Source organism: Labrus bergylta, chromosome 3, assembly GCF_963930695.1.
Source record: "Labrus bergylta chromosome 3, fLabBer1.1, whole genome shotgun sequence".
NCBI classification, from domain to species: Eukaryota; Metazoa; Chordata; class Actinopteri; order Labriformes; family Labridae; genus Labrus; species Labrus bergylta.
This window is the reverse complement of record NC_089197.1, coordinates 22,501-49,530: the sequence shown is the minus strand read 5'-3', so window position 1 is coordinate 49,530 and position 27,030 is coordinate 22,501. Positions and strand designations below refer to the sequence as shown.

Genomic DNA, 27,030 nt, shown 5'->3' with positions numbered 1-27,030 from the left:
CAGGACTGTGATTGGTTGGCTTTTCCTTTCAAGGTTGGCCCTCATTTCTTTGAACATGGTGTATTTATTTGTGTCAGGTCCTGTTGTTTAATTTCTTACATCATTAACAAAGAATTCTGGCTGAATGTGTTTCCATGCTTTCACCTTTAACTTTGTCTAAGATCTTCAAACTCCCTGTTTCGTTTTCAGAGACCTGAACAAGTTTTAGAGATGCCTCTGTTTACCTCTGTTGAAGGGGTCAAAGGGGTCATGTGAACTCTTACTCTGCTTAACTTTGGATGGTCTCTGTTGTTGCAGGTTGTAAACAGGCTTTGTGTTGTTTAGACTAGATAACAAAGATGAGAATCACAGAAATCCAATGAGCCCAGTTTTCTTTGGTATAAAACTGAAGTTTAGAAAGACCATCCCGATGCCTCCACTGTTGTGCCTGGCCTTTCCCTAAAATCAGTATTATCAATAATAATTATTGGAAGGCAATCAACAAATGAAAGTGAAACAAAACACCCAAATGAGACAGATGATAAATGTTTAACATTTACATCGACAGTCTTTAGCACTTTATATTCAGTCAGAACAAATGTGGTCTGCGGGCCATCTCAAAATCATGAAGCTTTCTGACACTTTCATTTGCAGAATTATTCATCTTACATCAGCTTTAAATCACAGCTGTCACACACCAAGACTTATTCATGTATACTTCTGTTGGGCCTCAGCTATGTGTGCTGGACAAAGGACTCAGGCCTGTATTGCAGTTCTCAAGCCTGACTATAGTTAGTTTGGAGGGAACTATAGAAAGGAGTTTTTAGCCCACCAACCCCCAACAGCAACTAACAAATAGGTGTGAAAAGTGGGGGGGTGCCTGAATTCTCTATCCTCATTGGAGGAGGCCTTGAGGTTAACCCACAGACAGTTCCAGTCTTTAAAAGCAATCGCCAGGCATTGCTTCTTTCTCTTCAAGTGTTGTCTGCTGACACCCGAGGATAAACTCTCCAACAAGATGGACTCCAGCATTCGAGACAAAGCCTTTCCTCCTCTTGACTTACATAGGTTAAACTCCAGAGCTGAGGTTGTTCAGTCTAGGTAGCTCTTCACATGCTGAATTCAAGCATCAGAGGATTCAGCTGACTATTTCCACGGCATATTTTTCGGAGTTTTGGGTGCAATCAGATGCTATCAGGTTCGAGCAAAAAGAAGAGTTTCTTTCCTTTGATTTTTCATAAGACGTCATTGAAAGATCTGAATCCCGCTTCCCTCCTCCTGAATCTGCCTTGAAGGAAACCTGCCTGAATCTGTTGATTTAACATTCAACAGAGTGACGATCTAATCAACTTTGCAACGATAACCAGGAGTTACCCCAAGTAAGAGCTTTGGTCTGGGCAGAAATAGTTTCAGAAATAGTTATTTATTTTATAACCACTGATAATTATGCATCATTGTTGACAACACGTCACATTCTGTTTATTATCTGTTGTAAGCTGCTGCATTTGTTTTATTGTAATGAACTGCTGTGTTCGTCTATGTGTTTAATGCTATGCTAGTTTACCTTCAGTCAACGGCTTTCACAATCAGAAAGACTAGTGTTTCCGCCGTTGAATCAAAGTCCGGCCACTGGCTTTCTGGTGTTTAAGTAACAGTTACTGAACTCAGCTCAGAGTGCTCAAACTATTTCAAAAGGTAGCCACATGGCTTCCTTTGTTGTCCACCATTTTTTGACGAAGCCACATGGTGACAAAATGTCTCTCTCCACCATCTTGTTTTCTCTCTCTCTCTCTCTCTCTCTCTCTCTCTCTCCCTCTCTCTCATCCACATACACACACACACACACACATTAATAATATTAGTAATTGAATCACTAATTTGAAACTGATTTCAGTGATATTTTGGTTGTATTTCCCTGATTACAGGGTGGTGCCCCAAGAGTTGATTAAACATAGTTTAATGATATTGTTATTTATATTATTAATAATTAAATATAATTATTAAAGAATATAACCAAAGTTGACTTGATACAACCCCAACACTTCTTTTGTTTGACTTTTATTGAAACAGGAAGTCCAATCGAGATGAAAAACAGAAGCAGCCTATCACAATCCCAAACACATGAAAAAAGACAACAAACTGTGAAAGGATTAACCTTAACCCTAAAACAACACAGCCCAACAGCTTGTCAATGATTCTAACCCCTTTGTTTTGTCTTCCAATGAATGGGCCGGGACAATCACCTCTGAGCAGGCCAACCTTTGATCGCTATAAAAGCAAACTTATGTAACAGCAGGGGGAAAGTTTCTCCAGAGTGAGCTCCGGGGTCAGTGTTGACAGGCTGCTTTGTTCATCCACACTAAGGTATTGTTTCATTTTGAGTCCTCTGCTGGGGTTAGGGGCAAATTTTGTCTTCAGTCAGTCCTAACTAGTTTCAATCTGTTCTTCTTTCCTGTCTGTGGTTAGTTCAGGTGTTTGGATTTATACTAATGACTGACAAGGTTTTTCGGTATGTCAGTTTTATTTCTATCTATATATCTAATGCACATTTAGTCACTTATTTTATAAACTTGATTATGTCATTTTGTTAAATTGAATTGTATTGAACCAGAGAATCAAAGCAGTGACCTGATGTTAACCCATTCACTCTGTGCTTCTAGTTATAGACATTCACAGATGTGAAGCAGAAGTTACACTGACACAGAGCTGAAAAGGTAGACTGAATATCTAAAGTTAGACTGAATATCTGAATATTTAAAGTTAGACTGAATATCTAAAGGTAGACTGAATATATAAAGTTAGACTGAATATATAAAGATAGACTGAATATCTAAAGTTAGACTGAATATCTAAAGTTAAACTGTATATGTAAAGTTAGACTGAATGTCTGAATATATAAAGATAGACTAAATATATAAAGATAGACTGAATATCTAAAGTTTGGAGGGGATTCAGATGTAAAGTGGAGAGAAGTTGAAACAGGACTTACTAATAGGATTCACACACGCATCACTCTGCCAATCAGAGTTCTCGGGAGCCTTAAAGGCATACTGCACCACCTCCACAAATGACCAATCAGAAGAAAGTTCCTATTATTAAACGCTGTATGTCATCAGTCACAGAGTCAAGAGAAAAACACAGGAAATGAAACATGTGAGAAAAAATGTATTCCAAAAATAGGAGAGTTTCTAGTTCTCTAAAGAAATCATAACACAACATAATATGATCCAGGAAACCTTTCATGAACATGATCACGGAGAGGAGAAAATTCTAATCTGTCTCTCCAGAAAGTTTCTTCATACTGACCTTAAATACAAAGAGAAACCTTCTACAGTCTCCAATACATCAAAGAACTTTTGAAACAACAAGCGCTACAGAAAGCAATCACACCTACACACACTAGAACAATTGATCAGAGTTTCTGCTTAGAGGAAATCAAACCTTTCTTAAAAGATGTCCATTACCAGTTGGTAGGGATTCCTGAAATGCAAAACCAGTTTACCAGTTTAATTGCTGTAAAAAACAAGTTTATGAAAATTCCAATACAAACATCAAGAAAATAAATCACTTTCATTTAAAAAATTAACATTTTCATTTTTGCTGCCCCCGTACAGGACAAAATGAAAACAGAATATTCTTTAGAGAAGAGCAGCAGAACTCAAGGAGTCTCTTTTGTAAGTATAAACAAACAGCAGTTTCCACCACGAGGCGATCTTTTCCTCTTCTATTGTTTCTCCAACATCCTGTGCTTTTATTCTGAAGGTGTCTGATCTGCCTTTTGTCCATCTAAAAGCCCTGCTTGTCTGATTCTTATCTGTTTTTACATACCATATTCATGACTCTTCAGGCAGAAGATGATTTCCGTAAGAACACTGAAACTTTGGCCTCCAATCCAGAACCTTCGGGTTTGGACAACAACCAAACAGCTCAACCTTCCCTGTTCAGAAAATACCAGCAAAGCCTTCAGACCCTCCTACCTTTCCGCTGGTCCTCACCAAAGTCAGTGTCTTTGAGGACTTACTAACTCACATTCAATGCATTTCTTTGAGCATGTTGTGACTGTGGCTATGACACATCTAAACCACTGCAGAGTTAATATCATGTTATGTTTCCTTGTCTAGTCCACACCCTATAGACAATGCAGGTTTCCTGTCCTTTTCCACCTTCGTCTGGATGACACCCATGATGTGGGCCATTTTCAGAAATAGGCTGGACATGAACTCCCTCAACTTGTCTCATTTTGATTCCGCCGACAGCAGTGGAGAAAGGTCCGACAATCTTCTGCACGTTGGCTGTCACAGACATTAATTTACCATGATATCTTTACTGACGTTACCTATAAGAAGTGTCTTCCCTGAAAAACAGGAACCATTGAATCATAGGGAATGTGTTGTGAAACATTGTGTGATAGTTATTATAGTTATAGTTAGTTATAGTTATTCTAGTAAAAATAATCTTATTTAAAGATCACATTCCATTAAAAGGTAACATCAATGTGCTTTCAAATTTAAGAATACATGGATTAAACAATCATTTGTACCACCATGAATAAGACACATCACATAGCAATTCAACAAAGTACAATGAAATCAAACATAAAAATAACCAACCACACAGGAGCTCTCATAGACACACACATGCACACAGCAACTATGACTCTAGTCATTTATTAACAAAGCTAGAAGAATTGATTTCAATGTGTTTCCTGTTCAGGCTGCACAGACTCTGGAAGGAAGAAGTGGCAGAAGTGGGCCTGGAGAAGGCCTCTTTGGTTCGAGTGGTTTTTCGCTTTCAGAGAACCAGGCTGATTCTTTCCGTCTTTATTGGTATCCTTGCTATGTTGGCAGCATTTATTGGCCCGGTAAGTGTTGTTATACCACTTTCACCTTCTTTGAATCCTCCCCTGGTATCTGCCTTATTGTAAAGTTATTGGACTGCTACTGATGAAACCAGAGTATCTGAACAACAATGCTTCATTGATGACACTGTGTAAATGTAGAGCTGACCCCGTTATGATTACACAGAGACCTCAGTAACACGACAACTTAGTGTTTGAATGTTTAACACTCTAATGTATCAACCTCTCCTTCCTCTTAGGCTGTTCTGGTCTATGAGCTCCTAAACTATGCTGATAACCCAGGGGATTCCACAGTGTATCATGGTGTTGGTCTGGCCATTGGTTTGTTCATCTCAGAGTTCATGAAAGCCTTCCTTATATCCTTACTATGGGCGATGAACCTGCGTACAGCAGTCCGAATAAAGGGTGCCTTCTCTTCAATGGCTTACCAGAAAGTGATCTCTCTGCGGGTGCACAGCGGCGTGTCAATGGGAGAGGTAATCAGGCTTACACTCAGAAGAGTCAACATTTAAAGCAGGGTACCAACATTTCTCTGCTAGGGTTTGAATCATCGTGTTTGAATTTCTAAGAATATCGAATGTTTGATAAGCTGGCATTAAAAAAGTGGAGTTCAGAAAATACACAGTGGAAGTTCCTTTATATGAAGTACTGTAGCCCTAAGCGTACATGCATCCATCCATTTTGGTGACTCAGTTTTCCTGTGATGCAGGTCATTTCCACTTATTTTCTCAAGCTGTCTATGTATTTATCTCAGATCCCAAGAGTTTCAAAAGCACCAAACAAACATAGACATCGGCTGAACTTCTCTCATTAATGTGAGATGCCATACTGCTACTGCTCACACTAATGATCACATATGAGTTCAGCTAAGCGATGAAAAGATTTTCATAACTGGTTAAAACATGTGGACCATCACAGTTAGAGCAGACAATCACACAGGTGGGAAACACATGAGGGCGGGAAGTGACGGATCTGAAACGAGAGGAGAAGTTAGTGACCCAAAACAGAAAATAAAACAAGATAGAAATAAAAACAACTTAAGACCCTGAGCTGGACATGACACACAGTGAGGTATGATGTAGTCCAGGAACACAGTGAGGTATGATGTAGTCCAGGAACACAGGGAGGTATGATGTAGTCCAGGAACACAGTGAGGTATGATGTAGTCCAGGAACAGAGTGGGGAATTATGTAGTCCAGGAACACAGGGAGGTATGATGTAGTCCAGGAACACAGTGAGGTATGATGTAGTCCAGAAACAGAGTGAGGAATGATGTAGTCCAGGAACAGAGTGAGGAATGATGTAGTCCAGGAACAGAATGAGGTATGATCCAGGAACACAGGGAGGTATGATGTAGTCCAGGAACACAGTGAACACAGGGAGGAATGATGTAGTCCAGGAACACAGTGAACACAGGGAGGAATGATGTAGTCCAGGAACACAGTGAGGTATGATGTAACCCTAACCCGAATGATGTAGGTATTAAAGATAATACTTTTATTTGTAGTAGCATTTTTTTCTGTTTAAGTGGACCCGATTTTAACAGACTTCCTTTTAGTTTCTGTGTTTACCTGAAAGTTGGACCCTGTTCCCACTGAACTGTTAATAAGTATATAATAAAGTATTTATGAATCTCACTTGAGGTACTGGATCTAAAGTGAGAACACTCACTTTAGATCCAGTATCTGCAGAGGAGCTTTATTAACTTAATAAGAATCTAATAAGGTCTTATAAGTGACTTATTAACTATTATTAATGCTTATTACAAGCACCTTAATATGAAGTGTTACCAAGGCATATATTCCCCTACCTCTCTCTGCCTCCTGTCCAGATGATAAATGTTCTGACCAATGATGGCTACCGGTTGTTTGAGGCGGTGTTGTTTGGGAGCTTTGTGCTCTCCTCTCCAGTGCTCTTCTTCGTGTGTGTCATCTACGCCTGCTTCATTCTGGGCTACACGGCCCTGACTGGAGTCTGCATCTACATCATCTTCATCCCTGTTCAGGTCTGTACAATGCACACTGCCACAAACTGCACATATCAGGTCAGCAATGCAAAGATGTTCATAGCTGGTGAAACGTGTGGACCATCTCGTCAAAGCTTCAACATGACACATTCAAATGTAAAAAGTTATACAAAGACAGCCATGAGACTCATATCACTTATATCATATCACCCGGTACGCCAGGAGAAGCCCAGCACCATGTAGCCTATGGTCCCCACCGTTTTTAAACTATAATAAAAAAACAAACGTCCCATTTGACTCGGGGGAGGACCGTACATGGTGCCGGGCTTGTCTCGTCGTCTTTGCCTATAATAGAAAGTGCGATACGCTGCTCCGGTGGTTAGATAATAAATCCACTTCTCCGTCTCCCTCCTGCATCTGTGAGCGACCTGAGGGGGGATTCAATGAGAGCAGCCCCGGTACGCCAGGAGAAGCCCGGCACCATGTACGGTCCTCCCCGGAGTCAAACGGGACGCTTGTTGTTTTATTATAGTATAAAAACGGTGGGGACCATCGGCTACATGGTGCCGGGCTTCTCCTGGTGTACCGGGGCTGCTCTCATTGAATCCCCGCTCAGGTCGCTCACAGATGCGGGAGGGAGACAGGGAGGTGAATTTACTTAAACACCACCGGAGCCACAAGACTCCTCTCACCGGAGCAGCATCTCATCGGGGCTATGCCCCACTTTATATTATGACTTTATAACATGTAGGGGGGAAAACACACAAGTTTTAGAAATGAGGTCTTGTTGAGCGGTTGCTTTGCTAAGTCGGCTGCCCGGCTACCGGCACCGTTGTCCAGCTTGAGTAGGCTACGGGACTTCCGTCTGCCAGGATTGTGTACTTCTCAGGCCCGGGGCAGAGGGCTCTCCGTGGGTGAAGTGTCAGTGTTTGATGACAGGGAGAATGTTAAACTGTAGCAAAGAGATGAGTAGTGAGTTCAACCCGGACACCGGGAATGGCGAAAGCACGAAGTGTCGGGTTGGTAAAGCGGGTGCAGAGGGATGAGTTGCAGCTGGAGCTCATAGCCCCAGAGCTAGCACTAGCTCCAGACATCCCGGGGCTAACAGCCACAGTCCCACATTCGGCTCTCGTCCCCGATGTCAAAATCCCAGTCGGACTCGCTTTATCTCCGCGTTTCAGTAACATTGAAGTTATCCTGTGTCTTTCAACGATACAACTTCCCCTATCTAAACATAACTTTCTGATCCTAGCTGTCTCTCTTACTCTCTCACTTAAATAAACCGAAATGAACAGTTCCACAGCGCCCCTACAGGCCTGGAGCACTTGTTTACAATGTTTAAGGATTAACTTGCAGTGTTTCTGTGTTTGCAGTTGTTTTCTGGTTGTGTGTGTTTTGACTTAAGTTTTGTTTCTGTACTTGCAGCGCGTTTGTGTCTTTTGCAGCGCGTTTGTGTCTTTTGCAGCACGTTTGTGTCTTTGCAGCGCGTTTGTGTCTTTGCAGCGCGTTTCAGTCTTTGCATTTGTTTGTGCATTTGTTGTGGTAGTTTGCATTTGCTTTTGAAAGTGCAGCATTTCTATATATGCTGCCCGTTTTTCTAAATGTATGTCGTTTCATCAGTTGCTGATCGTTTGACCCCTACCGGCCACCATACCGGACATCCCTTCAGGTTTTAACACTCCGGCAGATTTTAATGAAAGATCTGGGGTCTCATTTATAAAAGAGTGTGTAGAATCCATACTAAAAATGTACGTGCGCCAAAAACCCGGAAATGGCGTGTGCACAAAATGATTCAGATTTATAAAACCGTTCGTACACACACCTGCACGCAATGTTCCCTTTATGAATCATGATCTACCTGGAAATGTGCGCACATAGATTAATCCCATGTTCCACCCTCTACATGTCCACAATCAACCATAAACGGTCAACGCAAAGCAGCTAGTGAATGAAAATGCATACAAACGAGGGGGGCGGAGCTAAGGTTTCCAGCACTGGATCGCGGCGAAACCCGGAAGTTTAGACGAAGAAACAAAACTTTCTGACCCAGAAACAGAGGAGCTTATGAATGAAGTGAAGGATAAAATGAACATATCGATAGTTTACTGCAGCAGGAGGATCACAAACTGAAGACCAATCAGAGAGTGACACCACGTCGCTGCTGTATTCACCCTGTCTTCCTACAGTGCCAAAACAACCAGCGTTCATCATTACACACGAGTATATCTACAATGTTTACATGTGTACGGGACCCACACTGACTTCATATTGTGCTCACGTCAGTCAGCAGTCTGTCTCACTCTATTATATTATTAATCAAAGGTTTGATCAATGAACAAAAATGTTTGATTGTTGGCCCCTTTTTTTTGTGGGAAACTCTGTCTGCTCTGTGACTCATTATGAGGATATATAGACCTAATGATCCTGTCAGAAATGACCTGACTTAATGTCCACACTTGAATTATTTACAGAATAAATACGTGCAGCTGATGAAGACATGCTGAGTAACGAGGAGGTGAAATGTGTGAAGCCACCGCCGTGTCTCTCTGCGTCTTGACGCAGTCATCTTTATTAAAACTAAACACCACACTTGATGATAAATGCAAGATATTGAAAGATATTAATGAAAACTGGTGGCTCTGTGGTCTCTGTGTTAGTCTAATGTTTAACTCTACATCAGTGATTACACTAGTGTACAAGTTTGGTCCACTGAGGTCCGTCTGGGATAATGAAGGCGAGACGGCGCTGATGCAATATCAATCAACCAATCAATCAATCAATTTTTATTTGTATAGCGTCAACTCATAGCAAGTATTATCTCGAGACACTTTACAAAAAGCAGGTAAAATACCTTACTCTTTGTCTTTTAACATTACAAAAGAGCAGGTAAAAAGACCTTACTCATTGTTATGTTACAAAGAGCAGGTAAAAGACCTTACTCATTGCTATATTACAAAGACCCGGCCTATCCATCATGAGCACTTTAGCAAAGCAGCTAAAGTTACAGTGATAAGAAAAAACTTTCTTATTAAAAGGCAGAAATCTTCGGCCGGATCCCCGGCTCATGACGAAACAGCCTTCACAGGCCTAGACTGCGCCGGGCTTGGAAAGGTATAGGGGGAGAGATGGGATAAGATGCAGGAAGAGGGATAGGGAGCAAGGGGGTGGGGGGAGGCAAGCCATCCATCAACAATCCGGTGGTGGGGGGGGGGGGGGGTTTGTTCTGGCGGGCCGTCAACCTCGAGGAGCCTAAGAGAGCTCAAGAGCTCCCAGGAAAGTGATTTACAGATAGATACATGCAGTAATATGATGTACTGTATATGCACAGAGAGAGAGAGAGAGAGAGAGAGAGAGAGAGAGAGAGAGAGAGAGGCTCTTCCTAGCCACCAATGTTATCCCGCAAATATGGAAATCTGCCTTTGTGCTTCCTCTCATTAAAGAGGGTGACCCCACTATTTTAAATAACTACAGGCCCATCTCAAAACTGTCTGTCCTGGCCAAGGTTCAGGAAACCCTTGTCAGTGATCAGCTTAAGGACTTTTTAAACACTAATAACATTTTATCTGACTTTCAATCTGGTTTCAGAAAAAGACACAGTACAACGTCAGCAACTCTAAAGGTTTTAATGATTTTATGGAAAGTATAGATCACAAGCAACATTGGGCAGCCCTTTTTATAGACCTGTCCAAGACATTTGATACTGCGGACCATACAGTACTCAAACACAGACTGATTAAAGCAGGACTGTCTGATCACACAGTAAACTGGTTCACAAACTACCTCACAAACAGAACTCAGTGTGTGCAGGCAGAGGGCTACACCTCTAACTCACTCACTCTAACAAAAGGTGTGCCTCAGGGGTCAGTCCTAGTACCGCTGCTATTTATTCTTTATATAAATAACATTGATTCAAATGTTCTCAATGTCTATATTCACTTTTATGCGGATGATACTGTGATGTACTGCTCAGCACCCACTCCAGACCAAGCTCTCTCACAGTTACAACTTGCTTTTAACACTGTTCAACAAAATTTGTATGACTTAAAACTTGTTTTAAACGCAGACAAAACCAAAGTCATGATGGTCTCTAAGGCAAAAACAAAACCATCAAACCGTCTTTCGATTTCAACCTCTCAAGGTATGCAAATCGAGTCTGTTTCGAACTACAGATATCTTTCTTTTAATCCTCACATTCAGCAGCTGGTAAAAAGGTTAAAGCTGAAACTGGGATTCTACTTTAGAATCAAATCCTGCCTTTCTTTTTAGTCTAAGAGGAGGCTGGTTGCTCCCACTTTTATGTCGGTGCTGAATTAGGGTTAGGGTTAGGGATGTTTTATACATGCAAGCCTCCTCACAAAGCTTACATGCTCTGGACACTGCGTATCTTCACTCATCACTGTTTGGGTTAGGGTTAGGGATAACGTGTTGGATGGACTTCTTTGACCCTACGTAGACTTAAACATTGGCCTATTTTAGGTCTGCTTCCTTTGTACCTTCTGTCCTTCATCAGTCAGAAGAGTACATGGACTTATAATTTTCAATCTCAGGACCTTTTCTTACTGTCTGTTCCAAATGTCAGAACTGAACTGGGGAAAAGGCCTTTAAGTTTGCTGCTCCCTTTACGTGAAACAAATAACAAAAAGAGCTGAAACTTAATAAACTTTTCTCGTTGGATGCTTTTAATAGGAAGTTAAATGACTTGGAGGTGGATACATCTGTAGATGTTCTTCCTGATCTATTTGTGGATGATTTTTGACAAACATTTGCTGTTCGGATTTGTTATTTGAGTCTTTTAATGTCTAATGTATTTTGTATTTGAATGCTTGGCTGCTCATTGTTTGTGTGAAACTCTGTTAATGTTTTGCTGCCTGTCTCGGCCAGGACGCTCTTGAAAAAGAGAGTTTTAATCTCAATGAGTTTCTTTCTTGGTTAAATAAAATGTTAAATAAAAAAATTAAAATTTGATCTGTTCACGATTGTTCTTCGTTGTCACTGATTACTCTTCACATCTCTTTCTCTGCCTTCAGTTTTTCTTAGCCAAGCTCATCACCGGCTTCAGATGGAAAGCCATTTTATTAACCGACAGCCGTGTTCGCACAATGAACGAGATTCTCAACAGCATCAAACTGATCAAGATGTACGCCTGGGAAGAATCCTTTGAGAAGAAGGTGGCAGGTACAGATGTCGACTTCCTGCTGTTGATCTCAGTCAGACACTTTATTTCAATATTCTTTACCATGCCCTCAAAAAAGAACATCATGCATAATGTAATACTGTGACAGAGTTAATGCACTTTAATATGTGAAACTGAGCTGACAGATGATCCACAGTTACTACTGTAAATGTTCAAAAGACAGCTTTCTCCTAAATGTGACCATGTCTCTGACAGATCTGAGGAAAAAAGAAAAGAAACAACTGAAGAGGGTCTGTCACATCCAGAATCTGAACACCAGCATCACAGGCATCATCCCCACCGTTGCCACTGTTCTCACCTTTATCGTGCACACTTTGGTGGGCTTCAGTCTGAACACCTCTGATGTGAGTATCGAAGCTGCACATACGAAACAGGACTACTTTGTGATGAATTGCTCATACGTGTTTAGAAGTGTCTAGATTGTTGGACAGAAAAGACAGCCGTGCTGAAGAGCAGCATGTGTGTTCCTGAGATATGAAACTTTTTAACATGACTATCTCTGAAGTCTTTACACTAAAGAACACGTGTTTGATGGAGCTGACAGCACACAGGAACAAGGACTCTGTTTAAAACCTAACTGCTGATGTTCCTGTTCAATGAATATCCGTCACAGGCTGTCTGACAATCATTCCTTCTGATTTTCAGGCTTTTACCACCATCGCCATCTTTAACTCCATGAGGTTCTGCCTCGCTCTGATGCCGATGTCAGTAAAGAACCTGGCTGAGGCTGCGGTATCATTAACACGACTGAAGGTAACCTTTCTGTTGTCTTATTATCAGTTATTGTTTGTTACTACTCTGACACAGCTTTGATATCTTCACTTCCTGTTTCAGTTTACCCAACACCTTTCTTTCGATCATTTCGGCCTTTGGCATGTCGGTGTTCTGGCGCCAGCTGGGACCATATTTGTTGAAGATAAACTCATTTAGTGCTTGTGGATATTTAATTAGTCTGAGTGAGAGTGAGTGTCATGTGAATAAACTAACCAGGAAGGAACAGTTCTATGTTCTCACATTTATCACCTAAATGTCTTTTATTCATAAAATAATCCCCAAGATGCTCGAGCAACACAAACTGAAGTGTATCAATCAAACGTAGGGTTAGTGATATCTTCCAATGGTTTGTGAAGAGGTGTTTTACTCAACCTAACTCTCTATCTGCAAAGAAACAGACAAACAGATGAATCTGAGATGGGACTTAAGCCTCCTGACAAACAGCTACAAGACGCCCACCTGTAGGTCAGGTCAGGCACGCATCTCATTATTCAAATGTATGTTAAACTTTAACCTTCATAAAATCAAGACAGATGATCATTGTGTACAAATAACTTGTACCGGCTGTCATCATGTTCCTTTCTGTTCCTTGCGTAATGTCCGATCTACCTGATATTCCTCCGTTTGTTGAACAGACTCCATTGGACACTTGAGGAACTGCAGTTTTTTGCTCCAAATTGACTTTCAGAGGTTGCCACTTGGTTGCCTCCATGCAGACAGCGAGCAACACGCTCTCTCACACAAGTCCCTAATTACGAATGATTTCAACTTTGAACGTCTTAGTGATATCTAAATCTCACCCCAGCACAGTTTGCAGTCCTCAACGTTTTCTGTTTTATTCGACCAGGATGTAAATATGTAACTGTGCCGTAAAGTTGGATGTGTATCGGGCTTCACAGGGATTGGCTGGTTTTTGGAGTCAGTCCTATGTGTTCGATTGAGGAACTTTCATGTCAGCATCATATTGGCTTGATCTCTCAGGGCCCAGGGGTCGTAAAAGGCAAAGGTTACTCTTTCTGTATTAAGTTTGAAATAACCGCAGACTCTTTACGTGTATCTATGTTGTGAATCTAATTTGACATGAATACAGTTTTAATCCTGTTTTAAAGCTTATATGTGCAAATGTTTGGCTCCTGCAGAAACTATTACTGATCCAGAATCCAGAGCCCTACATGAGCCACATGAAAAACAGTGACTCGGCCATAGTGATGAAAAATGCTTCACTCTCCTGGACTAAACTGGACAGTCAGACTGACTCCTCTCCCAGCTCAGCCAATGGGATGAATGGACACAAAGTGGAAGAGACATCCCAGCATGAAAAGACGGAAACATTGCCAACACTGAGAAACATCTCCTTCACACTGCCCAAGGTGTGTTTTACCACTGAGAAGGTTTCATGGCTTGGATTTTAGGGGGGGCTAGGTAAGGGTACTAATCCTGTCACTGTGTTTTCTCTGGAAGGGGAACCTGCTTGGAGTCTGTGGGAATGTGGGGAGTGGAAAGACATCACTGATTTCCAGCATTTTGGAACAGGTAAGCCTCACAGATTATGCTCCTGATTTAACATAACTTTTTTTTATGTTATATCTCTTTGAATTTCCCTCGGGATCAATACAGTATCTATCTATCTATCTATCTATCTATCTATCTGTTACCTCTAACATGATTGAATGAATTCTGTGTAACATCCAGCTTTTCTTACTCTTCTTTTTCTATCACAGATGCACCTTCTTCAAGGCTCCCTGTCAACTGATGGGACATTTGCCTACGTTTCCCAGCAGGCCTGGATATTTCATGGAACTGTTCGAGAAAACATCCTGATGGGGGAACCTTTCGACCAGGCCAAGTAAGGAAGTCACATGACCACCTAAACAGCACATCAGACTTGTTTACAGCCTGGTACAAAATAGGTCCGATTAGTACATATCTTTCTCGGCACACACTGTACAAGGTTTTTTATTACTCAACAGTTTTGATTTTATAAAGGACACAAGTTATGCATAATTAGAGGCGGGAATGACTCGACTGCAGGATGCTGTGAGGTAGTGGTTTGTCAGGAGGCTTAAGGCCCGCCTCAGCTCGACATCTTTGTCTGTTGTTAGGCTGAACAAAGGATTGACAGAATCATCTTGTCCAATATGGCGACCACCATAGATAGGCTTCCAAAACAGCCCTTCATAAACCAATGGGTGATGTCACTCAGGCTTCCTCTACAATTATTTAGAGTCGATGACACCAGGCAATCACAGGGCTGACATATAGAGACAGACACACTTTTATGCTCACATTCACAAATAAGAGTCTCAAGTTTACCTAATGAGCATGTCTTTGAACTGTGGGGAAACTCCACACATAAACAGGGAGAACATAGAAACTTTTATTACAGGAACATTCTTACTATGAGGCACCAGCTCTAACCACTGCACCCCTGTGCAGCCTAAACCATCACCCTAACCCCTCCCACTTGTCCGTTAGGATAGAGCTCCAGCTGTTGATGAGTGAAAGAGCAGCTCAGGAAGATTTCAGAGGCAGGCTGTCCTGAAGAGTTCTGGAAATGTGAAGGAGTGCATGTGTGTAAAGGGTTTCAGTAGAAGAAGCTTCAGACAGTTGTGAACTTTATGGAGGGAAAACCTTGTAGAAACTGTGAGGAGATCATTGGTGATGTTAATGTGTTACGGCTGTTCTTCTTCACTGCACTGACTATAAAACTATGAAAATATCTTTACTGAGCGCGTGTCTCACATGACAAATCTTTCAGTGGGAGAAAGTTCCTCTTATGTAGTCGTCGTAGAAGCAAAGGTCAATCCTCTTATCTGAGAAGATCGTCTTTGGAAAACTCTGCTGGTTAAAAACTGCTGCTCAGTTTTAGATGAGTCACACCATCAAAGTGGTATTTATGTTCGTGGTTAGCAACTTTGCTCTCCTTATACAGCACATAAACAGCCAGGCACTTTATATTACCTTTTTCACATGCACTCCTGGTGACTGATTTACGCTTCAGGACAGCATGTCCCTCTCCACAGATGATAACTCCTAACCCAGACAGAAGGTCTCAGGAGGTAGTTTGAAGTTTACAACAAATCAAAGATTGTGGACCCAGCAAGCTTAGAGTGGCTGCAGGGACGCTGGAAGTCAGTTTTAGTTTGGAGAGAAGTCCTTCTTTATAATGACGTTATACTATAAAAATATATAGAAATATGTTTCTTATTCATTCATTTGAATGTTCAGTATCAACAGCAGCTCATATCATTAGTGAAATACATCTACATATCCCATAAAACACAACTTTAAATGTTTTTATAAACTTAATGCGGCATGATTTATGGGGTGGTGGAGCACCATCAGGACCCTTCATGTACTGATCCCTGTATGGCTGCATATTATGGGATATGTTGGCCCCCATGTTCCCATCCATCCTTAGACCTCTAAGACGCCCCAAAGTGCCAGTTTGAGAGACAGAACTGTGTATTTAGTAAAAACATGATTAATACAAAACATATTAGTTTCATTTATCATGAACTGAATTCATAATGCAGCTCTTCCATCAGAGTTGAAATGGCTCTGTACGTTGATTTTCAGGTCATTTGATGTTTTATTTCACAGATATGACAGAACTGTGGATGTCTGCGGCCTCCGGGACGACCTGAAAATCCTGCCTCATGGCGATCAAACTGAGGTAGGCGCTCTCTTTGTGTTATTTAAGGATTTCTTATGAGTGTAGCTCCAGGGGGCCTGACAGGGGTCGGGGATCAGTATGGCTACTGGGGGGTGCACTCTGCAAGAGCGACTCCTGACACGGCTCTAAGTAGGGTGTTTTTCGGCGTTTTTCTTGTATGTCCTCTCGTCTTTTCCTGATTTTGTCAGAATGTTTACGGCAACTGTGTTGTATCGAGCCTGCCTTTTGCTACTGATCACTAGTTTATGGCACGTAAACGGAATCTGCTCTCGACCGGTGCAGCCTTTTACCAACCAAGGTAGGCTGGCCCACTCACGGGGCTACCTGTTGGAGCTGAGGCGCTTTCAGCCAGATCTAGCGCAGGTATCCCTTCTCACTAAAGACACACCTCTTGTGTTACTTCGGGAAAACAAGCGGAAGCAAATACGAAGGAAAAGAGGATCAAAAGGAGGGATACGTAACAGGCTAAGGAGGAGAGGCAGCCGGCTACCTTTACCTGCCATAACCCTATCCAACGTGCGATCGCTACGGAATAAGGCTGAGGAACTCTCCACTCTTGTCACGTTCGATCTGGATTATCGGCAAACCAGCCTTTTCTGTTTCACAGAGACATGGCTGACTGGGGATGCGGACTTTCATCTAGATGGCTTTAACATAATAAAACGTAATAATAAAATGCGGAAGTCGATTGGGGGCGGGCTCTGCATGGCTGTCACACTTCACAGTAAGGGAAACTGAGTGCTGTAAACACCTTCAGACCATATTATTTACCCAGAGAGTTCTCCCAGATTACTGTCATTTTAGTGTATGTACCAGGGCCTGATTTCTGATTGTTATAACAGAGCTGTCAATCAGACTGCAGAGCAGCCAGTGTTTGTACTGGGGGACTTTAACAGGTGTGACATCACCACCGCCCATTATGGAGCAATACGTCACAACTCCCACCAGAATGCAAAACATACTGGACTTGTGCTATGGCAACATGCCTGATGCATACATCTCAAAACCACGCCCACCTCTTGGCCGCTCTGACCACAACGTCATCTTGTTACTGCCAAGATACAAATCGCAACTGAAAACAGGAAAACCCATCACAAAAAATATCAGAGTCTGGAATAAAGAAGCAATTGAATCACTAAAAGGTTGTTTTGAACGGACTGACTGGGATTTGTTTTTTAATGACTGCGGCAGTGATCCTAACATGTTGACAGATGTACTTACCTCTTACATTAGCTTCTGTGAGGACACTGTCACTACAACCAAACAAATAACCATTCATCAAAGAACAAAAAATGGGTTACAAGGGACATGAAAATCTGCCTGGTCCAGAAGAAAATGGTTTTTTTACAAAGAGACAATCTTAGGGTAAAGGAACTAGAGGATAAGGATGGCTAGGCTGGCTAAGATCAACTACAAAAACAAAGTGGAGCAGAAATTAACCTCTGGAAATGCAAGGGAGGCGTGGCAGGGTTTAAACACCATGATGGGAAGAGACCCTAAACCTACAGACTCTAGCTCTTTTGCAGAAGAACTCAACATCTCATTCACCCATTTTAACAGCAGCAGCAACACACCAACCAACTGGATCTGCCCAACCTCTAGTTCCCCCCACCAAGCCCTCACTATTAATGAACAACTGGTGACCTCCATCCTGCACAGAGTCAACCCACACAAGGCCTCTGGCCCTGACAGGCTTAGAGGTAGGATGCTCAAGGAATGCTCCACCCAGCTAGGTGGGGTTCTCAGCAGACTGTTTCAGCACCTTTTGGATTCTGGGTGTGTCCCCAACCAGTGGAAGGAATCTATAATCCCAATCCCAAAAAAAGAAACATGCTAAGGACCTTAAGGACTACAGACCGGTGGCCCTGCCCTCTGTGTTGTGTAAATGTATGGAGAGAGTAGTGTGTGACCATCTGTCTAAAATGTTGTCTAACAAACTTGATCCCCTACAATTTGCCTATAAAGCAAAACGTGTGTAGAGGATGCAAGTCTCACACTTTGAGACACTTTGACTCTGCACATCCCCACACTAGGATTTTATTCATGGATTTCTCCTCTGCTTTAAATACTGTACAGGCACTCTGTTGCGCCGCCTCTGGGACCTTCATGTCCACCCACACTGGTTTTATGAAAAATAGTTTTTTACATGAAAGACCACAACAGGTGTTTCTAAAGGGTTTTAATGAAATTGGTTTTAAACACAGGTCTTCCCCAGGGTTATGTTTTATCTCCCATTCTTTTCTCTGTTTACACAAACAACATCTCCTGCAACAGTGAAGGAATGACACTTTTGAAATATGCAGATGACTGCCCTAACTCGATACCAGCAGGCAGTCAACAACCTGGTCCAGACTCACTGGAGCTCAACATCACAAAGACTAAGGAGTTGTGCTGTGGGGGCAGGGGAAAATCACCATCACCTCCCTTCCAACCACTCACAATCCAGGGCCAGCTTGTAGAGCAGGTTCTTTATTTTAAATACCTGGGAACAGAGATTGACACCTGTCTCTCCTTTTCAAAGCATGCAGACTCTGTCTACAAAAAATCACAACAGAGACTCCACCTGATGAGGAAACTGATCAGCAAACATATTCTAACTCTGGTTTACTAATCACTTATCCATCCTCACTTTTAACATCTCATCCGGTACAACTCCCTCACCACCAAACACAAAACCAAACTCTCCTGCATCATTCAATCAGGCCAGCAAAATGATTCACCACAAACTACCCTCTCTGAACCGTATAATCGCTCTGCGATCAGGAGAGCCACCCTGATCACAGAGGACCCCTCTCACCCCCTCCCCCTGATCACAGAGGACCCCTCTCACCCCCTCCCCCTGATCACAGAGGACCCCTCTCACCCCCTCCCCCTGATCACAGAGGACCCCTCTCACCCCCTCCCCCTGATTACAGAGGACCCCTCTCACCCCCTCCAACACTCCTTCCAGTTACTGCCATCAGGCAGACGCTACAAAGTCCCTCTGGCCCGGAAAAACATCTACAAAAAATCCTTCATTCCCTCTGCAATAGCCATTCTGAACAAAATCAAATAGACCCCCTTTTTAGAAACTGTTGTTTTTAAGTCCTATTTTAATGTACTGCACTTTCTGTTTTTAATGTAAGTTGTGTTTATTGTTCGAGCCTTGTCGAAGGAGAATTTCTGTCTCTGTTTGGACAGACAACAAAGTATATCTATCTATCTATCTATCATGTGATAGTAATGAACAAAGTTTTGGAGTGCATTCTGCAGATGTGGGAATATTTGCAAACTCCAAGAGGTCCCCCAGACCAGGATGGACTTCAGATCTCTGTACATCACTGTGTTTTTTGTTGTCAAAAAGCGAGTCTGAGTAGTGATATTTCTACGACAGCCGACCAGAGACTTAGGACAAAGAGCAACTTCCCGATCAGCACTCTTTGATAAACTCCTCAAAAAAAGTTTGGAAATGTTATTTCAGTCATTTTCGCCCCTTTAATAATATTAATATGTGTTGCATTATATATCGTTGGAAAGCCTGAGTAGTCACCTTTACAAGGAGGTATAACTTGTAAGGATCGTGCATTTGTGGAATGAGCAACACAGCTTTACGTGTGGGTAGCGCCCCCCCAAAAAATGTGCCAAAAATCCCCTGCAATATTCTTCTGTTGGTATTCACTCCTGTTTTGAGTTGTTTGGTGGATTGGATGATTGCAAGATTTATTTTTTGGCTTTTTGTGCCTTTAATGGAGAGAGTCAGAAATCAGGGAGAGAGAGAGAGAGAGAGAGAGAGAGAGAGAGAGGGGAATGACATGTGGGATTTAAACCTGGGCCGCCTGCTTGGAGGACTATAGCCTCCATACATGGGGCACATGCACTAACCACTGTGCCACCAGTGCCCCTTTTTGGACATTTTTACACTTTATTCATTTAACACTGTCAGGGACCTGAGTAGCGTGTGGAAGATCCATACACAGCCACAACAGCTTGGCCTCAAACAGGAGTTGTTGAAGGTCAACCACACCCAAGCTGATCCCCCATCAGGTGCCAATCATAACTGTCACACACCTGGCAGCACTTGACTCTTGAGTGAATACCAACAGAAGAATATTGCAGGGGATTTTAGGCACATTTCTTTGGGGTGCTACTCACACGTAAAGCTGTGTTGCCCATTCCACAAATGCACGATTCTTACAAGTTATACCTCGTTGTAGAGGGGACTAATCAGGCTTACGACGATATATAATACGACACCAATTAGTATTATTAAAGGGGCGAAATAAGTGACTGAAATAACCTTTTTTAGTTTGATGACAAGAAACAGGACTGCCACATAATCAGGCTGGATTACAAACCCTAAACAGAAGTATGAGGGATATCTAAACCAAGACATGTCAACCTTAGAGGTGTCATCAGGAGACTACTAATTACCCTGCAATTAGACAAACAAAAAAGAAAGCTGCTGGGGATTAAAACCAAGTCACCTCACATCTGCCACAATAACATAGACTACAAATGATCTCCATGACTTCTCCGCTGTGCAGTCCTTAAGAAGTAGAAGAAGAAGAAGAACCCAAGGGCCAGATACAAATACATGTGCAAAAAGGATCAGGCCCAAATCCTTTACTGGAAGGAGAGGATGCTGGCATTGGCTGTTCGCCGCTTCTCTACCAGCAAAACCTAAGTATTACCTGGTTTTAGTACGGAATTTAATCCGCTCATGTTGTATAAAGTTTAAACATTTATACACGTTTTTAACTCTGAGCCTTTTTTTGCACGGTTTGTACTGACCTGACGGTGGCTTTCCGACCCACTGTCATCTTTTTCAACACCGGCAAACTGCGAGTAAATCTTCTGCTGTCGGTAGACAGCCCGGACCTTCCAGTCTCTGTTTAGAGCTACTTCTGTGAGGTTTCTCCTGAACAGCCTCGCAGATGGTTCCCCCGGAGCAGTTAGGCTCGCTACCTCGGACCGCTACCTCCACTGCCAGCTAGCCGAAGGCTACCTGCCCTCCAGTCAATGAGCGGCCAGTGGCTATGCATTGACTCCAGGCTAACACCACCAGCGACCTGCATGAATCGCATGATGTTGACATATTCCATCCCGCAACTGTTGACACTCAACAATTGGACCACTCCAACATGCATCACAGCCATTAAACAACTTGGACTTCTGCGTCGGCCCTGTTACATCCACAGAAGCTCCCGTCAAAAGTTTATTTACTTCAAGCCCGGACACTCCATTCCATCCATCTGGTCCTCAGCCGAGTGCACCGTCGCACGTCTGCGACGTCATCAGTACGCTGCCGTCCCTGGCTCAAGTAGCACTGGAAACTCCGCAAAATCACCAAACTTCAAGCAGCACAGAAAACGTGGAGTGGACTCCAGTCTTCTTCGGCCTCTACAACGATTCTCCCCTTCCACAGCAGTCAAAGTAAAGCTTTTTAATGCACAATCCATCTCAAATAAATCATCCTTTATTCAAAATCACATTTCGGTCAAGGGCATTGACTTAATGTGCCTAACTGAAACTTGGCACCAGCCAGGCGTCTTCTCTGCCCTGAATGAAGTCTGTCCTCCTGGTTACAGCTACCTCGAGAAAGCTCGCAGCTCTGTGCGTCGGGGTGGCAGTGTAGCTGTCTTTTTCCAAAATTCATTTGAACTGTCCCCCCTGCCCCTGCCTCAACTGTCCACATTTGAATGCCTTGCATTTAAATGTAAACCCCCTTTCACCATGACAATTCTTCTCATTTACCGGCCACCCAAACCAAACTCAACCTTTATCTCAGATATGCACGACCTTCTCTCTTCACTCTGCACAACCTCTGCCAACATTATAATACTTGGAGTGTCCACATCGACACCCCCTCCAGCCACCCTGCAGCTGAGTTCTTAGAACTACTGGACTGTCTCAACCTAACTCAACATGTTGATGTCCCCACTCACACCAGGGGGCACATGCTTGATCTGGTGATCACTCACTCTGCACCCATTACAAATGTATTAGCATACGATTTGGATGTGTCTGACCACAAGGCTATTTCCATGGAGCTGGCTTTCCAGTCTGCTCTCACCAAACCCAAGCGCCAGATTCACTTCAGAAATCTAAAAAACATCAACCCGGACACCCTAACACTAGACCTTCAACATCTCTCCTCTGCTAACTTCTCATCAACCAGTGAAGCAGTGGAATTTTACAACAAATCCCTAAACAGTCTCCTGGATCTCCACACCCCTCTCAAGACCAGAACAGTCATGTTCCCACGCTCAGCCCCCTGGTACACCTCTGAGCTGCGGAATATGGAGGCGACTGGTCGTGTCCTTGAACGGCATCTCAAGGTCTCAGAACTCACTGTGCACAGGCTAGCATATCAGGTACACCAAAAAGCCTACTCAAAGTCCCTCAGAAATGCCCGGTCACAGTTCTATTCAAACATTATAAATAAAAGCCCCGGCAACTCAAAGCAACTTTTCTCCACCATAAACCATCTCCTAAATCCACCAACCCCCTTCCTCTCAGACACCACAGAGGAGCGGTGCAATGATTTCATCAACTTTTTCAGAACAAAAGTTGACACCATCCGCTCTCTCCTCTTCCGTTCTGCCACTCCACCTGTCCCGAGTGCCGACCCACAGCCGGGGACCACCCAGCCTCTCTGCTGCCTCTCTGTAATTACGCAGCGAGAGACTGAGGAGATCATCAAAAAAATGAAACCTTCCACTTGCACCCTGGATCCCTTTCCCACTGCCCTGGTCAAATCAAACATCTCTGCTATAAGTCCCCTCATCACCAAAGTCATAAATCACTCCTTACAGACCGGCCATGTTCCATCTGCCTTGAAAACTGCTGTCATATCACCACTTCTCAAAAAACCCACCCTAGATCCAGATGTCTTTGCCAACTACAGGCCCATCTCCAACCTTCTGTTCATTTCCAAAGTGCTGGGAAAAGCAGTTGCAGCTCAACTTCATGACCATCTACAACACAACGAACTATTTGAGAAATTTCAGTCTGGTTTCCGCTCTGCCCACAGTACAGAAACAGCTCTGGTCAGGGTCACAAATGATGTACTGATGGCAGCTGACGCTGATTCTCCACCTCTCTCCAAACGACACAAATCTCGGGATCAAAATGGACCCTCAACTGAACTTTGAAGCCCACATTAAACATCTGTGCAAAAACTCATTCTACCATCTCAGAAACATCTCCAAACTCCGTCCTAACTCTCCCTGTCAGATGCTGAGAAACTCGTCCATGCCTTTGTCTCCTCCAGGCTGGACTACTGCAACACACTCCTCATCGGGATCCCTAGCAAGAGTCTCCAGAAGGTCCAACACGTCCAGAACAGCGCTGCTAGGATCCTGATGAGAGTGTGTAAATATGAACACATCACACCCATCCTTCAGGCTCTACACTGGCTCCCTATTTCATTCAGGATTTAATACAAAGTCACCTTCTTACCTACCAGTGCCCCCCCACCTCAAAGAACTCCTGACCCCACAATCCTCCACACAAAGCCTCCGCTCTGGGAATACCAACCTCCTCCATCCCCCCCAGGACTAAACTCCCCACCATGGGAGACCGAGCCTTCTGCTCCACTGCTCCCAGTCTGTGCAACGCTCTCCCCGACCAGCTGAGGGCGCCACAGTCTGCAGACGCTTTTAAAAGGGCCCTTTTTAACAAAGCCTTCTGCTTGTGCTTTTAGTTTTGTTAGTTGCTTAGTTGATGAAATTTGTTTTTATTTGTTTTCTTTTTTTTTTTTCTTTAGCACTTTGAGATTTTTTTGCACAAATGTAAAGTGCATTACAAATTAAATATATTATTATTATTATTATTATTATTATTATTATTATTACTTTGGTCTGTACCAGGACTTGAACCCTCTGGTTCCGGACCCATCCCCCTACAGACTGATCTTCAGCCTGGTAAAGATCTTCTTGAACAAGCTGAAGGACATGGGTTGACCCATCTGGGATCATTAATTCAGTGGGAACCCCCATCTTTCAGAGCTCTTGAAGAAAGATTAGCCAGATTGGGGCACAGCATGCTGAGACAAACGGTTTTATCAAGTCCAACAGTACTCCAAAGACCCTCTGTCATTTGCTGAAATGATGGAACTCAGGGGAGATCTGATATAGTTGTAAACAGAACCCGGTAATGTGCACCCAGAATCCTGAACTCTGAGGAACCAAACATCTGTGGAAGATCACCTTTGCTGTGCTCTGCCAGGTGGGCCTTCATCAGTCCAATTTGTGGCCCCATTCAGTGTTAGATGTCCTCTTAGACCTTCTGACCTCAGGCTCACCTGCTTGGACTTTGACTTAGAAAACATGATTTATCCCAGAGGGCAATCCGGTTCCACAATCCACCAAGACCATGCATACATATACAAACAATCAACAGATAGACTTTGTCAGAGACAACAAACAAATCAGCAGTTGACAGAAATGAGTGCTGGCATCCTGACACCCTTATGTGGTCTCTTTGGGTAACGACTCACACAAGAGTCTGGCAAGATAAAAAGCAGTATAAGGACCACAGTACTGAACCTGCTAGGTCATTAAGTGAGCAATATGTAACTCTGACACCTAGTGTTCAAAATGGGTACTGCAGTCTGCCCCCCCCCCCCCCCCCCCCCCCCCCCCCCCCCCCCCCCCCCCTCTAGAGTGGATGCTCACTCAGGTCACCATGTGGTGGACTCTGAAGCTTCAGTGTTTCTCCAGCTCTGCATGGGTCTGTAAACCTTTCTGTGTTCTAACCTCTCTCCATTTTTCAAAAGCATCTCCAATATTGATCCTAGTTTGAGCACGTTTCTGCTCGTGGAGCTTATTAGAAACATGCAGAGGCTTTTTAGGTCGGGTACAATCACTTCTATCTGAACCACTTCTCTTGACCGTTTCCATCGCTGCAACACCTGTTGACCTGATAACTGCTCTCATATCTGGCAAACAGAGGGGCGTCCAAAACGGCCGTGTGGGGGTGTCTTAAAACTGCCTACCACAAAGATAGACTATCCTGATTGACCTTTGACCCTCTCAATGTGAACATCAGCCTGTTACCCTTCAAAGGACTGAGTTCATTGTGACAGTGTTTGTATTCCTCTAACTTCTGTGTGCTCGTTGTTTCATCAGTGATTAGACCATCAATGATTCACTTTGCTCTCTTCTCAACATGAAACTAAATGGCCATTCAAACCATGAAGTAAAGTTAAACCTTCCTACCAAATGTATCCAGAATAACTACAAAATTTAACACTCACACACGTCTGTGTTGCATCCCTTTCATTAGAATAGAATAACATTCAAACAAGTCATCAGGTTAAATACCAGACATCTTTGAATCTGCAGAGGTCTCGAACCCGCAGACGCACGCCTGTGCCGCTGTTTTCATGTTTACAACTGGTTTCATTACACTTTAATGATCTAACTGCTGCTGTAAGGGTTCAAAGTAAACACACTTTATCCTTCAGTGAACATTCGGAGATCGTTTAAACCCTTCAGAGGTCAAAGGTCAAATGACCATTTATAGGTTATTTGAATCTGTGAGTACGTTTCTGTCTTCACTCTCAGTTTCTTCATCAGGTGGGGGGGGTTCTGACTGCTTTCTGCCTTTTTGTCGTCAGATTGGAGAGAGGGGGCTGAATCTGTCGGGGGGGCAGAAGCAGAGGATCAGTCTGGCCAGAGCTGTTTACTCCAACAAGGACATCTTCCTGCTGGACGACCCGCTGTCTGCTGTGGACGCTCATGTTGGGAAACATATATTTGAAGAGTGCATTAAGAAGGCGCTCCGTGGGAAGTCCATCATCCTGGCTACGCACCAACTCCAGGTGGGGAAGTCATTTGCTCTGAAACCATCAATCAAACTGGAAACTCTGCTGTCAATCAACCGGTTCTTCAATCTGAATCAGTTTAATAATAAACTTCACATAGTTAATAGAAGGTAAGTAACTGTGAGCCGGATGGTCAGCTGATCCGCACATCCTTTAAGTGACAGCTGTTAATGTTTGGTACATGTAAATGTAACCCAGGGTAACGATAATGTCAAGATACCTCAAGTGTAGCATTATCATATAAGAGACATGAGGATATCTGCTCACCTGAAGATCATAACGTGCAGAATGAATGCTTCCCCTCTCATTCTTCTTCTTTTATCTCACCGTCCTCTTCTTCTTCTATGGTCAGTAAACTTCTGCTTCCCTTCATGAGCTCCATCATGAGGACTACTGAACGAGAGTCAGACTGTCTCTGAAACTTTTCTAAATGCAACAATAACTCAACAAATATCCTGCTGTCTTCCAATCTGGTCTCAACGAAGGACGCCGTTGAACCTAGACTCTGAGAAGCCGTTCCCATTCATCATGAGCTAATTGAAAACAGAGTGAACCTCCCGGCAGGTCTTTGTGAGTTCAGGTTCATGGTGATGGTGACCAGCTGTGGTCAACCTCACAGCTCTGGGCTGCTTTGAAATGCTTTTATTGACACAGCTGTCCTGACTTCTGTTTTTCAGTATCTGGAGTTTTGTGATGACATTTTGGTTCTGGAGGATGGCGAGGTGCTGGAGGCCGGAGACCATCAGGCCCTGGTGAAAGTCGACGGACGCTATGC

The 27,030-nt window shown here is 43.2% G+C and overlaps 1 protein-coding gene across 5 annotated transcripts in view; it reads left to right on the top strand.

Annotated features, from left to right (window-relative positions):
• The first annotated feature begins 2,266 nt into the window (after positions 1-2,266).
• The window catches only part of abcc12 (ATP-binding cassette, sub-family C (CFTR/MRP), member 12), a 37,532-nt gene continuing 12,768 nt past the window's right edge, over positions 2,267-27,030 (top strand). The window contains exons 1-18 of one of the 5 annotated variants that reach the window (XM_065952394.1): positions 2,267-2,343; positions 2,451-2,488; positions 2,640-2,693; positions 3,594-3,653; positions 3,827-3,978; positions 4,101-4,247; positions 4,693-4,840; positions 5,077-5,313; positions 6,669-6,842; positions 11,831-11,978; positions 12,193-12,341; positions 12,643-12,750; positions 13,911-14,141; positions 14,233-14,304; positions 14,493-14,617; positions 16,375-16,447; positions 26,049-26,252; positions 26,933-27,030. The exon at positions 26,933-27,030 is cut by the window's right edge and continues 37 nt beyond it. In XM_065952394.1, the coding sequence (XP_065808466.1) occupies positions 3,600-3,653; positions 3,827-3,978; positions 4,101-4,247; positions 4,693-4,840; positions 5,077-5,313; positions 6,669-6,842; positions 11,831-11,978; positions 12,193-12,341; positions 12,643-12,750; positions 13,911-14,141; positions 14,233-14,304; positions 14,493-14,617; positions 16,375-16,447; positions 26,049-26,252; positions 26,933-27,030 (2,120 nt within the window). In that variant the 5' untranslated portion in view covers positions 2,267-2,343; positions 2,451-2,488; positions 2,640-2,693; positions 3,594-3,599. Of the gene's footprint in view, positions 2,344-2,445; positions 2,489-2,639; positions 2,694-3,593; positions 3,654-3,826; positions 3,979-4,100; positions 4,248-4,692; positions 4,841-5,076; positions 5,314-6,668; positions 6,843-11,830; positions 11,979-12,192; positions 12,342-12,642; positions 12,751-13,910; positions 14,142-14,232; positions 14,305-14,492; positions 14,618-16,374; positions 16,448-26,048; positions 26,253-26,932 lie in introns of all 5 variants that reach the window. The other 4 variants (XM_020656890.3, XM_065952391.1, XM_065952392.1 and 1 more) reach the window with 4 other exon arrangements.